Source organism: Lonchura striata, chromosome Z, assembly GCF_046129695.1.
Source record: "Lonchura striata isolate bLonStr1 chromosome Z, bLonStr1.mat, whole genome shotgun sequence".
In the NCBI taxonomy this organism is placed as follows: Eukaryota; Metazoa; Chordata; class Aves; order Passeriformes; family Estrildidae; genus Lonchura; species Lonchura striata.
In genome coordinates this window covers 42123508-42139944 of record NC_134642.1, presented here as the reverse complement: position 1 = coordinate 42139944, position 16437 = coordinate 42123508, and the positions used below count along the sequence as shown (strand labels likewise).

At 43.3% G+C, this 16437-nt stretch overlaps 1 protein-coding gene across 17 annotated transcripts in view; it reads left to right on the top strand.

The window, feature by feature from the left end:
* Window positions 1–16437, top strand: part of CELF4 (CUGBP Elav-like family member 4) — a 708166-nt gene that overhangs the window by 631159 nt on the left and 60570 nt on the right. For 8 of the 17 annotated variants that reach the window (XR_002466205.3, XM_021538926.3, XM_021538931.3 and 5 more), the window contains exons 9-11: window positions 9141–9221; window positions 10247–10312; window positions 11958–12038. Coding sequence is in view for 16 of the 17 variants with exons in the window: in XM_021538926.3 (XP_021394601.1) it covers window positions 9141–9221; window positions 10247–10312; window positions 11958–12038 (228 nt within the window). In the remaining variant the exon portion in view is untranslated. The remainder of the gene's footprint in view (window positions 1–9140; window positions 9222–10246; window positions 10313–11957; window positions 12039–16437) is intronic. The other 9 variants (XM_031507498.2, XM_021538938.3, XM_021538934.3 and 6 more) reach the window with 3 other exon arrangements.

Here is a 16437-nt window from a genome sequence, read left to right as displayed (position 1 = left end):
AAACACCAACAGGCTGACACACAGAAAGGTGACAGTCATCCTGCCCCTCTTTGCTGCAGGCAGAGAGACTCCCTTCTGCCAGTAGAGCAGACATCCAAACAGTCTGAGCTGTGTAAAATTTGGATTTATCTCAGGGTGACTTCAGCAATATATTTGTCTTTCTCGTTGCTCAGCTTCCCCATAATGTGGTGACACCTTAAGTTATACCAGAGGTGTAAAGGGAACAGTGGCAGGTCAAGCACCCTCCTCTCATTATGCTTTTGTCTGTCCCTGAAATGCTGAAAGCAAGTCCACGTAGCTTACATGATGTGTTTGCTCCATCTAATTGTGTTCCTTCTCATGAGCATTTATGCACTCTCCAAACCTGTCCTCCTTGCCACAGGCTTTATTCAGTCCTGGAGCTTAGCAGCATGAAAAATAAAAGGATTATACATTTATATGGGTAATGAGAACATCCACAGCCATATTAGACTGGATAAAAAAGTAGATAGGAGACAAAACTTCATGTTTTATGATATAAGCCAGGCACTAATTGCTTGAGGTTAGAAAGAAATTTTCATCACTGGGCAGCTTGTTCCATCATTATGGGATTTTTCTCACTCTCCTCTATTGCATCACTTACTGCCCTGTGGTTCTGCATGGCTCTGTCCCTAAATGCAAGGGTTGAAATAAAATATTACAGCTGAGCAGGCAATTGTACTAACAATATAGAGAAGGGAAGATCATGACAGTCCCCATCCAAAGCCAGCATCTTCCAAACAACTTTCTTTTATGGTGTATCTCTCATTCTGAAAGTGGCTAAGACTGCTGTTATATTATGTACATAATCATAGCCTTGGTATGATTATGACTTGCCATATATTGCTTAAATCCTGAATATTGCTTTCAGATACTCCTTCATACTCCACAAAAAAACCTCAAATGTGGGTTCACACCATTACAGCCTGTAGCAGAATGTTCTTTGTTGCCTGAAAATAGCAAAACAGGACAATGAATGTCTCTAGAGGCATGACATCCATATCATTCAGACCCTAATAAATTCCATTAATTTTGCAGTTTATCTACAGGTTCACCTTTCTGACCAGTCATACTATTTTTGATGCTGCATCCAAAGGACTCCAGAATACCACAGTTTTTATAAAACAGATTATGTTTTGTATTTAGTCTGAAATTCTGCTCTTTTTTCTTCTGTCTTCCCCTGTGCTCTTTTTTCATGATTCCCTGTGACTGGAGAAGGGATGTACATGGTGTCATTTCAGTCAGATTACCAAACCATCCATGCTTTTGTGGCAAAGGCCAGAATACTTTGAACATCCCTACTCACCAGGGCTTTGATCACAGTCCCTGTCCCTGCAGGAATTAGCTTTCTCTGTTAATCTGGTCAGCCTATGGATCTATGCATGGCACTAAAAAACCATTCCTAGCAGTCATAACCTTTGCAAGCCAAGGTCTCACTTTCTCCAAGATCAGACAGTACATAATGCCTCAGTGCACTTTTTGCCACAGAGTGAATAACAAGGCAATAAGTATTCCCTCTTCCACTAGTCTGAGCCGCTTTGGCGATTTGACCTTTTTGTGTATTAATTCCTGCCCTTTAATCTTTCAGTTTGCAGACCTATTGAACGTGGCAATGTGTCACAATATATAGTGGGGACAAAGAGCATAATCTATTGTGCCATGATCTTGTGAGTCACTTTGCAGCAGCACAAGAGCGTTTGCCATTTCCACATTAGTCACAGTAGCAGGGATTGCACTCTTCTGCCAAAGCTTCTTAGCCACCCAGAGCCCAGAGCCTCCCTTGTAACCATGTGTGATGTACAGTAACAGTAGACACCACCTGCACTGGCTTCTGCTGTGTCTCACATCATCAGAATTCTGCTCTCTGCTAGACAAAATTCTCACTCCAAAGATAAAACCTCTTTGGTAAGAGAAGGGGACAGAAAGATGAGAAAATTGGGAGACCAAAGGGTAGCAAACAAGAGAGTGAAGGGAGTGGCTGTCAAAGAATCAGTGAAACGAGAGAACTGGAAGAAGGAACAAAGCAGAGCTCCCAGAAAATTTAAGACTGGTCCATAATCTTCTGTCCAGTGATGTGCCCAGAAAGAAGGGAAAATATACCACATAGCATCTCACACCCTCTTACTGCTCCTGGGCCAAAGGATGTCCAACTTCGCCAGAGCCAGGGATGGCCCAGCAGTTTGGCAACTTTGTGGAGCCGTAGATGGGGAATACTTTAATGAGTGATGAGTTCTTCAGCTTCCTCACAAGGGAAAGCAGAGAGGTAGGCAATGATCTCTGGTAACCAATAACAGAACCTGAGGGAATGGTCTGAAGTTGTGTCAGAGGAAATTAAATTTGTGTATCAGCAAAAAGTTCTTCACCCAGAGGATGGCTGGGCATTGTAACAGACTCCCTAAGAAAGTAGTCCTAGCACCAAGCCTGACAGGTTCAAGAAGCATTTGGACAATGCTCTCAGGCACATGGTGTGACTCTTGGGGTTCCTCTGTGCAGGATTTTGATGATCCTTATGGATCCCTTCCTAATCAGGATATTCTATGATTCAGACTAAGTGCATTTGTTCTGGATTTAGGTTGCTGAGGAAAAAAAGTTAAGTCCCCTCAATTCCTTGTTATCCATTAAAAGTTTGTCACCTCATTTATTATTTTCAGGCACAGAGTGGTTCTGTTTATGACTGTTCACCACTTCCAGGTCTGGCTCTATCTTTCCACTCTGCAGACCTAGCACAAGTTTCTCCACCACCACTCCCATTTAGCACACAGTACATCTGGGTTAGCAAGACAGCAATCTCCACTTCATATCCTGTTCAGGGTCCAGCCCTCTCTGTTGAGGACTGGCTGTCAGTACAAACAGGCAGCCAAGCTTTTATGCCCACATTTTTCCAAGTCACCACTGAGACAGGAAATAAAGGTGTGCCTCACAGGGGAATTCCTGTTCTGTAGCAGCTCATGACTTTGTAACTGAACCAAGACCATCAACGCATTTCCCTTGGCTCAACAAAGAGATATTAGGAACCAATTTCACCCACTGCCAGCAGAGACAGCATTCAGACTCCATCTGTAATTATTATCATTACCTGAGGTAATTTTTCCGTTTGTCATTTAACAGTGCTGCTGATGGACAGGCTCCTGCTCCAGACCAGTGAGTCCAGTGGCGCTGGGCAAGAGCAGGGCTTCACTACTGCAGGGAGAGGAAAGGACTGATTTCCCACACCCCAATGTCTACCCTGATATTTCAGGCCTGAAAGGTGTTAGACAAGAAGAGTTTAGAGAGAACATGAATCAGGAGCAGAAAAAAAGTTACTTGCCTGCACCTGTAGATGGTCCAGGACGAAAACCAAACCCCACAGCATTCGTTCTAGACATACACTATTGCCTAGAAATGTCCCTGGCTCAGCTACCCTGAAGCAAAGTTCCTCACTACAGGAAATCTTTAGCTCTGTATTGTTTGTCCACCCTAAATCTCCAGTTGAGAGCTTTCCTGTTCATATTTTGTATCAGCAGTTCCAAAAGTGCAACACTGAGCACCTGAGGCATCATTATGACTAGGAAGCATTTATTTGACCCATTTGTAACAATCTGCCATGTGCCATAAACCACGCTTTACTGGTAAAATAAACAAGTGAAGGAATGCACTAATTAAAAATATAGTAACAAGTTGCCATCTTCAGCTGTAGTCTAAACCACTTTAATGATGCCATGTACTTCCAATGACCGTGCTGCAGCTGTAATGAATGAGGTTGTTTAAGGCAGTTGTGTGAGCCTTTCCAGAGCAAAAGCATTTTCTCCTCTGATCTGGAAGAAGGTGTAAACACAAATCAGACTCTATGCTGATGTCTTCAGTAGGATCTATGTGAGTTACAACCTCAAGCTTTATTTTTAAAACTAACTTAAACTTAGCTCCCCCAAAATGTAGACTTCAGAGTGCCTTAAGAGCTTTTTAAACCTGACCCTGACTTATGTGATTATGGCCTTTGGCAAAAATAGAGAAGTCTGGTCCTGACTTTGCTGTTGAGTGTTTGTCACCTTGACTAACCATGTCCACCTGTCTGCCCTTTTAGGACATCTGTGTCTTTCTTGCTTTGTTATCTGGAAGCTCTTCATTGCCCGACATGTCTCTATGGTATTTTCACTCAGCATCTATCTCAGAAGGAATCTGATTAGGGCTGGGACTTGGAGGTGGGACTACTAAGAAAATAATATAGATAATCCTGGTTTCCATGATAGAACTATATGAATTTTATAGAAGGTTCATATGTTGTCCCAAGTGAGCACATACAATAGGTGGGAATGCTACCAAAAGGACCTTTTCCTACTAACAGGGTGAAGCAGAGGGTACAAAACCCCTGGATTTCTTTGCTGTTTTGATGTGTAAGAGAAGAAACAAAGGGACAGCATGTCTTTAAATGAGTGGTGTCCACACCTAAATGGCAAAACGAGACTATAAAACACAGGAACAGCCTCTGTTTTCTGCCAGATCAGCACATTCTTTCTGTTATTGCAGTTATTGTTGTGTCTGAATACCTAATTAATTACAACAGTAAGCGCTAGCTTCTTTAATCACAGCATCAGCTGTCCTAATCAATCTTAATAATATGGAATCTGTACTATGGCACCCATGAATTTTAATCTACATAAATTTCTTAAGACCTCTCGCAAGCTTGTTGTATGAAATGATGTAATTATGGATATAGATTAGGGCTGTAGAGAGTGATTTAAATTGGATTTAAGGAGAAGGTGAATAGAGCCCTCCCACTCAGTTATTTATTTATTTTAATCTTGGCCTTCACATAGATTTTTTTTCCTATCATTATGTTATTACCCTCCACACTGACTGAAGAGCACTGCCTCTCTTTGATTGCTCTCCTCCCCCATCCACCTTCCCAAAGGGAATTGTGGCCAAGCTGCAGCTCCTGAGAGAGATGTAGAATACCTCGAGGACAGTGAGAGGAATGAATAGGTGGGGCAGAGCACAAAGCTGAGGATCCAGCTCATAATGTTCCAGACCTAAATAGGAAGCATCTGTGCAAAACAGAGTGAAATAGATGGAATTGAGCATGTCAGGAATGCACAGATATTCTGAAGCAAGGAGTGGAGACAATATCACATAGGAGTAAGATCACTCCTTCCACCAAACTGAAATCACAAAATATCTTAGGGGCTGAAAATGTGCCAGGCTTTGCTTTTGTCTTTCAGAAGCACCGGACTCCTCTGGTTTCAGAGAGCAGACCACTTTGGCTTTCTCTTACCTGAGCTGGGATAAGGAGGCTGTCCCATAGTCCACTGAGAACATTTGAATGCCTCTTTTGCTGGCTCAGGCTGTAACCATCATCCTTTTTCCTCACCAGCCCACTCGCTTCTATGCAGATCCTCCTGATTTACACCCCTGAATACCACAGAAGACTCCAGCCCTCTATCTCCTACAACCAGTTTCACCTGGGGCACCCATATAGCAGCTTGTCTTGGAGTCAGGCTACTGGCACCTCAGGAAGGATTCTTTATAGAATATCACTTCAACCAATTTTATATATTTTTAACAACATGCTTCATTCTGCCACCTCCCATCCATTCATTCTCTGACAAAAGCTAAATGTCAGGCCCAACACTAACTGAAAGCCCCTTTAAAAAGTTGGATTTCAATCTAGAGATATATCAGGATTAAGAAAGTTTCCTGGTGTTAATTTTAAAGCACTTGTATTTCATGCTGACTTGGGAAATCATCCTCAGTTTTTGGCATCAGGCAGAGGATTTGGAAAGTGACATTAACGGACTACTTTCTTTGAAGGACTTGGGAGTTATTTCTTGACTTCTGCCTAATGAATAAGTGCTGCCTTCATTAAATTTATATTTATGGCCATATAGTAGGTCATTGGCTTGTTTTATGTCTCCAGGTTTATAGAAGGTTATCTGCCATGGTCACCTTGTGGCATCTTGGCCAGGACTGTCTTGCAAAGAGACAATTGTATCTGAGCAGGATTTTTCCCTTGGAGATATGGAAATTATCAAATTAATATAGAAGAGATGTCCAGGGATAAGGCTCTTGCCCTGAGCTGCCAAATGAAGTTACTATTAGCATCTGTTTTCATGGTACACCTTTAGTTTGCCCTGGCAAGGCCAGATCCTCAGCTCCTGGAAAACAGCAAGGCCACAGAGATTTCAGTGGGGCTGATGTGATTGATAGTTCTCCTCTGGCCTCTCAGGAGCCTCTCTGCTTTTTTTCCCCTCCACCAGCAGATCCTCAACATTTACATTACAACACCTTTAATCTTGGAAATGTCTTTATGTTGGACATGACACCTCCATAGGTCTGAACACAAGGAAATCTGTTTCAGATGTTCTCCCTAGGCACATTTGCACAGAGTCAGCACATCCAAGGTCTTTGGATGATAATACAACTTAGAGACATACTGGTGTTGGTCCAAAAGCTGCTGTAAGGTGCTCTGTGATATCCATGTCTCTCATCTATATATCCTATCAGCCCTTATACACCTACTTACCTTGTGTGCCACTGTGGGCTTGCACCCTGGCACAGACAGCACACAGAGGAGCCGAGGTGTTTTTCCAGCCCTGTATGTTTGGTCCAACTAATATTTTCAGTAGCTAAGAATGGTAAGCTGGATGGGGAGAAAGGGTGACTGAGGCAGGCTAGCTCTCCCACTAATGATCTATGTGAAGGCCACCCTGTGAAGTTATGTGTACCTTATGGAGGAACAAAGCAACCCTAACTGATGGTCTTCTTGTGCTGAGATACAGAAAATACTCATAACTTCCAATCACTTTGAATTTTAGCAAGTAGTGGGCTACAGCCACACCTAACCCCTGTGGTAGGTTGACTGAATTGTGAGCCCTTGATGAACTCCTCATAGGTCATTAATATGTAAGAGGGCTGTCACTTTACGAACACAGCATGGCCACAACTTCCTCAAATGTCTGATCTGTGTCTTGAGATTCTGGATCAATATCAGCTGTTGGCTTCATCCATGCTACAGCCAGGAGCACAGGCAGTTTTGCTCTCCGCTAGGTCTGATTCATCCTAGTATCAGAATAAATCTAGCAGGGTGAGCAGCAGCATGAAAATGTGCTCATGGCTGCCCAAGATGCCTTGGCTTCCTGCAAGAGTGTCCAGCCAGCCCTGAAGTCTGTGTCCCTGCCTCTTCGTAGGCCATGTTGGCCAGCACGGACATGTCCACTATGCTGAAGTCACATCCTCATTTGCTGAGTAAACAGTCTTCAAGCTAAGGAAGGCAAGTCCTTCAGTGAGCAGAGGTCGTCACTTTTAAGAGGTGCCAAGTAAAATTCCTGCTGGTTGTGACTCAGCACAACCTTGGCTTTTCCCAAATGGCCAAGGAAAGATATGAGACTACTAGTAATACAGAGCCACAAGCCAGGAGTTGCTGCCTGCCCAGAGATGCTTTCAACTCTCCTTCCAAGAGTGTCCAGTGATGGTCAGGTCAGTTAGGTCCCTGTGTGTTATAACTGATAGTTAGCATATTCTTTTCCTATGAAGAAGGGATTTCCAGGCTGGAGAAAAGCTAACTGTAACCTTCCAACTGGCTTGCATGTGCTGTGAGCCAAGAGGAAAGCCCATGCATGACCTGGATCACAAAGCAGCCTTGTGAGAAACACTCAAATATTACCCTATACACTCAGATTTTACCCCAAACACTTAGATATTATCCATGGTGGCAAGTCATAAATACTTGGGAAAATAATAAACTCTGAAAGCTTTAGTGTGGAAGGCAGAAAGGCTGCATTTCATGGCTTGTTATCCCAAACAATTTAAATAAATTATTTACCCAGCTCTAATATTTAATCTTAAAGGTGGAGGGTTCTCAGCATATATTTCCAAAGCAGAATACCCTAGTTCTGATGGTCAAAGTATGGTTCCAAAGGCAGGTGAGATATCCACAGAATAAGCAGAGCAGCTCCTATTAGCAGTGAGCCAGATGACCATGTCCAGGTGATAGACTCAGCTATAGCTGGAAGGTCAGGAAGCTCCCACATGTGCCCAGACAGGGCAAGGAATAAAGAAAAGGACCACAGGACAGGTCCTGCTTAGTGCGTTCTCTTGTATCAGTGAAGTGCCAGCCATTGTTAATTATCAGCAGATCAGGGAGGAGAATAATTGAGTCCAAATCAGCCTCATCTCAGGAGGAAGGAAATACTGTAAATGCATATCCTGAGCATCAGAGACAATTTCTTCCTCCTTGCAATGAAAGAAGCACAGCTGCCTTTGGGGCAGAGATGGCAGATCCTCTCCTTCACTGCAGTCCGCAGAATCATAGTTGAAAAAGATTTGCTTCTCTCACCAAAGGTTTCCTCACCTTTCTCAGGACACCTGACAGGACTTGAAAGGTCTAAGTTATTATGATCCATTCTCCTAAAGGGGTGAGGAAACTGATGTATTACTCAACTTTTCATAGCTTTTCAGGTTTCTTGTGGAGCAATATGATCAGTATTCTGTTTTTTGAGGAAAATATTTTTAAGAAGAGATTAAAACTGTTTTAGAGGTTGGTTTCTTCTTCAAGGAGAAAGTAGCATGTAAAAAGAAAATTGTATTTTCCAAACATTACCTCCATTATTTTCCTGGAACAACTACTCTTTAAAAATGTAGTGTAGAATCTCTAGTCTGCCTGCCACTGACCTCCCACAGGTTTTAATGTATTCTCCTCACACTGTTTTGTGAAAAATGAAAATCCTTACAGTAAGACAGTGCTTTTCCATTTTACATACACATATATTGAGGGACTTGCCAAAAGTCAGCTAGGAAACCATTCCAAGCTAAGACTGCAATCCCATTATTTCTTCCTATGACTATCCCAGCCTCAAAGTCCACATGATCCAGTCATATCCATAATGAACAGGAGCTTCCAAGCCTTAGCTAGCTGATTGGGTTTGCCACCTCAAATTTGGTCCTTTCACCATTCCTCCTTGTATTTTGGGAGAAAAGTGCAAGACCTTGCAAGTTTCCATCATGACCAATGGTGATCTTTAAAGTTAAGTTTCAAGCTGGTATTTCTATTTGTAAGAAAACACTTTATCCATGTTCCTTGGGTATGTGATACTCACGTATGACAACCTCCCCCACACTTTGCCATACAGTCAGTGTCTTTCCTTGGATAGGTGTATGGCACCAGATTTCCTTCCAAGAGGCCCCCACCTTTGCATCCTCCAAGCCTTGCCTCCAGCCACACCTCTGTGCGGGTAAGAAGGAAAAAAGGTGGGATGGATGTGGGAAAGTGGCAGTTCCCTAAGGGATCATCCTACAAGGAATAGGTTGGACGGACTGCATAAATGTAGAACTGTGCAGTCCCAATAAATACAAATTAAACTCATTATAAGAGTGAAATATTAGGGCCAAGGTGACATTTGGACTGGAGGTTTGGCCAAGCTTTGTTTTAAATTTTTTATTGATGCAGATAAAGAATGAGCTTATCCAACACATTTCTCTCTCTTTTTTTTTTTTTTTTTTCCCTATCAACCAAAGGAAAAAAAAGAAAAAAATTCTTAACTAGCTTTGGTTGTTTTTGAGCAAGACTTCAAAGTTTCACAAAAATAAACAGTTTTAGTGGGGAGGAATGCACACTTGTAAAGAGAGAAAATACACTTTGAAGCCAGCAAGAGACTGCATGCCTTATGCAGAGATTCACAGCATCCTCCCTGGAGCAGACAAGTGGTGTCCCCCTCCCCTCCATGCAGCTTCTTCTCTCTCACTGGGGGCTGCCTGGCAGCAACACAGTCCTTCGAAGGGATGTGGGGATGACAGGAGCCATTGCTTTGTTCTCTTCTCCTTCCTCCTGCTATGCCCCTGTTGTTTTCTGCTCTGATTGAAAGTTTCATGTGACTGTAGCTGTCACTGAGATCTGAGTTTGCACAGCACCTAGCACAGTGTTAGTCCTGGCTTAAGATGAGGGTTCTTTGGGGTTTATTAGTGCCAAAATATCTGCATGATCAGTGCAGATCCATAATCTAAGCTTGGGAAATGAGGAGAGAGGTTTATTTGTCCTCTGCTCCAATGTCTTACAGGGTGATGGCTGGGAGACAGAACCCTCTTAGCCATCCTGGGGGGTTCTCTGCATTCCTGTCCATAGAGCAAGTGAGCTTTTCCTCTTCAACCCTCAGCCCCTGGGTCTGTCTGTTTCATAACACATACTGATGATAAAAGATAAGGGGAGAGTGCCTATCATGTTTTAACCCCTTAATTCCTTGTCTCTTTTGTGTCTCCACAGCACAGAGCCCCACTGCAGCAGACCCCTTGCAGCAAGCCTACGCTGGAGTGCAGCAGTACGCAGGTCGTTAGTATTAACACTTTCTCCCAATAAACCTTTTCCTTCTCTAAAGCCATTACCCTCTGAACACACCCCAGGGGGCTGAGGGAAGGGAAGATTTACTGGTACAGGGACAAGCTGTGGGGGGGCACAGACTCCCTGATTCAATTTCCACAAACATCAAGACATCCAGGGTGTTCTCTCCCAAAGGATGCAACCTCCTACCTTTCCCATGAAAAGGCTCCCACTGACCTGCACCCCAGTGAAGCTTCATCAGTAGAACTGAGTCGGGTCCACAGTGCACAAGAGCAAAATCGAGCCACTACTTTGGAGGCGGCTTTCTAAAACGGGTCTCCTGAGTGCTATAGCAAAGAGGGAAGATGGGCAGCCAGACCCTGCAGAGCCACTGCGGCTAGTGCCTGGCAGGACATGGAATGCCTGCACGCACCCGTTTTTTTAGGGTGTGTCTACTGTCCATGCCCCACTGACTAAGGTCTGAGCCTTGCTTAAGAGCTACCCAGACATCCCCGCACTTCCCAGCAGATTTCACCACAGCTCCCCATGGTTCAGCCTCCGCTCAAGCTGCCCTGTGTGCTGAGCAGTTCCTTTGCAGTTGATGGACTGACACCAGCCAAAGTGACCCGGTGCAGTCCATGACCCTGCCATGTTCAGCCTCCCGTCACGAGGTGTCTATGGCCAACGTTGTGAGGAAGCTGCCACCCCAAAGTCATTATTTCCTGTGGTAACTGGAGCAATCATGGGTTCCTGCTGAGGAATGGCTATTATCTCGTGTCAGTGCTGTATCTAGAAACTTAATTTAATTCTCCATGTAGGGCTTCATTTGCCGGTGTTTTAGTTATTGTCATTTATTGCTTGTGAGGTTTGATAGATGGGAAGCAACTCAACCCTTTGAGCTGTTAATTAACCCCTCTGCACACACATGGCCCCTATCCTCTTCTCTCTGGTCTTGCAGGCAACCCATACTCTGTATTTTTAGCAGCAAGGCACATCATCTACCATCTGTGGTAGTGAATGGCTCCCCTTGTTTGCTTGGTGGGGGAGCTGAGATGGGGAAAATTGTTTAATTGCTGCTCACTGTTTCCACTGTATTAGTATGTGAGAGAGGAAGTCTCTACGGGCATGAAAGAAAATGTATATCCGAGAGAGTATGCGCAACTCTGTCTATAGAGCCTGTGGGCACATGAAAGGGAAAACACACATGTGAACCATTTTCATGAGCATGGGAGTTAATCAGGGTGCCCAAGATGAGGTGGGGAAAAGTTGTGCATGTGCTCTGTGCACAGCTGTCAGCGCAGGCACTTCTGCACTGAGCTTGTGAGTGAACGTGTTCCTGTCACCACATTGAATGGCTGCACATCTCTGCTGGGAGTGGTCTCAGCAGAGCCCCCGGTTTACACTGCATGGGTGCCCTGGGTCTCACTGCTGATGGAGTTGGAGGGAGGGAGGGAGGGTGTTTCGGGCCCTATGGCACCTCCTGGAGCACAACCATGGCTCTTACACCACATCTCAGACTGCACGAGGTGGCCCTTCACAGAGCCAAAACGCAGGGGCAAAGCCCACATCTAGCTTGGTGTGGTTGTTTGGAGTGAAAGCTCCTTGCTTCCCAGCACTGAAATCTGTCCTTTCTTTTTTCTCTTTCTCTCCCCTTTAGCTGCTTATCCTGCTGCTTATGGCCAGATTAGCCAAGCGTTCCCACAGCCACCTCCCATGATCCCACAGCAACAGAGAGAAGGTAAGTGAAAGTGATGTCCTCCTTTGTGACCCCAGCGAGCCATCCCCATCTCATTTGTTCCCCTCCTCATGCACCTACAGCATCCATTAAACACCCAATTGCTTTGAATGCCTGGTCCTGAGTTTTCCTTCATTTCCATATGTGACATGGTGTCACTGTCACTAACGGTACTCTGGTAGACCATCCATGTGGGGAACTGCTGATGACATCTCTTCAGTCCCCTGGGAAGAAAGCATGCTGGTGTGCATGGGACATGGAAAGACCAGCTAGCAACATAGCCATAAACATCCAGTGGGAACTTCTGTTCAAGACAAGCAACAAGAATGCAGATAAAAATGCAACTGTATTGGAATAAAGAGCTTTACAGGAAACAAAGAACTAGTGGCCCTTCATGAAAAGACAGTAATGTCATTTCAGACACTTGCTGTTCGGAAAACAAGGACTTGTTATTTAGAGTAGCTGATCTGTCCTTTCAGCCTTTCAGCCTCCACCAATAATCCGAAATAACAGTCAGACCTTGCAGAGCACAATCCCTGTATCAGGATGAGAAAAAACTTGTAGTTAAAGTTCCTATTTCTTTGCAATGACTATGAGAGTTGCCTGGGTAATCTACTCCACAGGACTGGATGGCTTCACAGAAGACATGAAGAGTAAAGAGAGGTGAATTTACCATTTTTGCATGTAAATGCCTTGGGAGAAAACTGTGCCATGTAATATTTCCTTTACGGTCAGTGAGGAGCAGTGGAATGCTCAGAGGCAATCCATTTGGATGGCTCCAAGTAGGACTGCTCCCTTTTGATGAGAAGGAGGTGTATGCTTGCCTGAGTGAGACATTAAAGTAGGTGCTCCAGCTTAGCAACTCTCATTTTAAATAGTTACATTTTAAATTTTATCCTCTATTAGATCACTAATTCAGACATATTCTCTATTATATGTGTTATTATATGTATGTAATTACATTTAATATTTTAATACAGTGTAACAGTCAGAATGAAATGAATCTAGATTACACCATCAGACTAAAACATTCTGATGATCTAAAACTACTTTGGGGGAGAAATCTCATTTTGTAAGAAAATTAGAAATGTCGTCATTTCCATCTAATTTGGAATTAATTTTTTCCTATGTCAGAATTTCCTGGGGAACACAACTTCCAGCTCCTGATTAGCTCTAGTACATGTCCCTGCTGTGAGAACAGATGCACAGACCTATCATATCATTACAGAGATGTTTCCCCCATGCTGAAGGACTTTGCTTTTTATTACTTACTGGGGCTAGATTAAGCACAGGACAAAATGGCGAGCAGATCATTGTTCAGCAAAGCGCCATGCCAGGAACCACTAGAAGCAAGAGAAAGCTGTGGTGTGTGCTTTGAAGACCCTCTGCCTGTAGACCCTGTGTTCACAAGGCATGGTGTGTCTCTGTGGGTTAGGATTGAGTGTCACCCAGTGGACAAGTTATCTCATAACTCTGCTCCTTCCTATAAGCAGCTGGCATTGAGAATGAGGATGGCTGGGGAATAGCCATATGAGATGAGCCACCAATCCAATGCAGGTTGCCATTCCCAGTGTTCCTTATTTTCCTGCAGTGCTGAGAGTCTGTGTCTTTTCTCTGCTTCTTGCTAGAGGAATGTTCTCTAAAGCACAATGCTCCCCTTTAGCAGAGGGTCAAGACATTTAAGAATTTCTAACCTTTAACAGGAAAACACAGCAAGAGGGAATTCAAAAATAACAAAAATGCTCAGTGCTGAGAAGAGTATTTTGGTTTGCAAGGATGTGCACAAACATTGATTTGTTAGTGAACCAGACCTACCACCACAATAACACCAGTGATCACATTGCTAATGACAGTCTTAGCTCTTAAACTGAATCCCAGTTGGATAACAAGCCTGGGGATGTTTTGCTGCTGCAACATTCCTGTAGGGATGAGTCATTACTTCCACATGAGCACTGAGGCTGCCAGCAGCTGACAGGGTGTATAAGGTGGAACTGATCCAAAACTATCAAAGCTTAAGATAAAATCTTGATTCAGGCCATGTCAACCTCAAAAAACTTGGAGGTAATTTTAAGTCTGTATTACTCGTCTTGATGTAGTTTCTCAAACTACAACTTCTTGGTACAAATTTGCAACTCTTATCTGTGCTGTGCTCATTCTGGGCAAGCAGAAGAGGCAATGAAATTTCATCCTCTGAGTGTTTGCTGTAGAGGTGAGGTGTGCAGCTAACCAAAGTACTGCAATCTGCCTTCATACAACCTCGTGGATTAGCCCAGTTTTAATTACTGTTAGAAAACAAGCCTTGTCATAGCCTTTCCTCATGACATTTTCTCCCAGTTCTGGGATGCAATGATGGGTAGCTGATATCAGACCAGGTATATGGAGTTCACTTATGTTGAAGGTGGGCAGACAGGGAGAGTCTGGATCTGCAGCTGTCCCTGTGCTAAAAAACTGACAATGAGCTCAAGTGTGAGGAGCACAGGAAGAGCGATGGTTTATCAATGGCTCAGCTCAGATCCAGCCAAGCCAAACCCACCATGTGGTTCTCTGCCCTCAGTCACAGTTCTTCCATTATCCAGAACACTTTGCCTGTAATCTGTAGAATATCCATAAACTGTTCAGTCCTTAAAGCTTTTCTTGCTTTTTTGTCTGAATCAAGGCTAACTGTTCTTCTTGTGTATAAATGAAGAGAAACATATATATGTCATAAAATGTATACATGTCATAAAACCAAGAGCCATGGCAGACATCAGTGTTGAAATGAAACTTCATTTTTTCTTATGATGTTTCATGAGGGTTAGATTTCAAGCTACACTACAACCCTTTTGAAAACAAAAGTAAAGCCTGTCATAAATAATTTTATTATTGTTTTCAGCCCTGAATGACAAGTATAGTGATCTCCAAAAATCCATTATCTCTGTCCAAAACAAGAACTTTTTCTCCAAAAAGAAAGTTGGACTCTTTATTAAGATTTTTCCATACCAGCTGTGGTTTTTCTGTTGTTCCAGTATCCTGAGCAAACACCTCAGAACTCATTGCATTTGTGCACTGAGAACTGACTGAGATCTTTAAAGCATTCTGAGATGAAAAACAAATGGGATCATAAAATCGTTTGTGCTGGAAGGGACATTTAAGACCCTCTAGTTCCAACCACCTGCCATGGACAGGGACACTTTCACTAGATCAGGCTGCTCAGAGCTCCATATTCCCTTGAACACTTCCTGGGATGGGGCAACCTGTTCCAGACCCTCACCACTTTCATAGTAAAGAATTTCTTCCTTATGATCTTGTCTTTGGTTTCTTAAAAATATACCTAAGTATATAACAAGACAGCCATACACAGACACACAACCTTCTATGTAGTACCCAAATTGACTTGAACTAGGCAAAAACATACACAAAAAAGCTAGGAGGGCTGAAGAAGACAGATCTTGTTTTGTGAGTTCTTTACCAAGGGCTCTGGTTGTGACTGGTAGCTCACAGACAGATTTAACAAAATATTATTTGTTAAATTCTAAAGGCAAAAATCTCATATGTGAGGGTCACAAAACAAATCAAACTACCAATTTTTTGAGGTTTTTTGGGGTTTTTTTTGTTATTTTGTTGTTGTTTTTTTTTTTTTTTTCTGAGAAGCAAGTGAAGTTTTCAGCATTGGAAGTTAGGAAAAACCCCTCTGTAGCTGGAAACAAAGTGAGTTCAGCCTTGAATGTCTGGGTCAATAGGGGAAGCCACAGTACAGGTTTCCCAGGCACATTTTAGAGCTAAGCTGGTCTTTGAGAATGGTCCCTGCTTTTTCATACCATCCCTGGTCTTTTCTTTTTGGTCTCTGAGTCATGTGGGGAAAAGTTGATTTCAAGGTGAACTAAGCGCTTTTCTTGAGCCCAGGCTAAAGGTGGTGTAATTAAAGTTGTGTGCCTCCTGCCTTATGGCTTGGTAGGTGTTTTTCAGCACACACACAGGCAGAATCCCTACTCATGCACAACACATCCAAGACCGCAGGAAATGCAGCTGGTATTTTTGAAAGAATTGGCTAGTTTTACAGTGCAAACTGCTGGCTCTGGTGATGTCAGTGGGAATTTTGCCACCAACTGCAGCAAAGCCAAGATTTTACTCATTTTATTATAATGTGATCTCAAATCCCACAGCAGAAGTGCTCTAGGGCACGTTCAGATGAAGGAATGAATTTTTTCCCTGTTATTCTGGGCTGTGGTCTGCTCCTGGGCAGAATTTTCTCAATTTTAACAGACACCTAAGGGGGTTAGTGTTTGTTTAACACTTTCAGACTGTTTCATATCTAGTTTATTATGCCAATAACTCTGTATTGTGTGGAAATGGATGGCAGCAAGGATTGGAAAAATGATAGTTGCCCAATGAAAAGACTAAAGAAGAGGCAGAAGGGATGTGG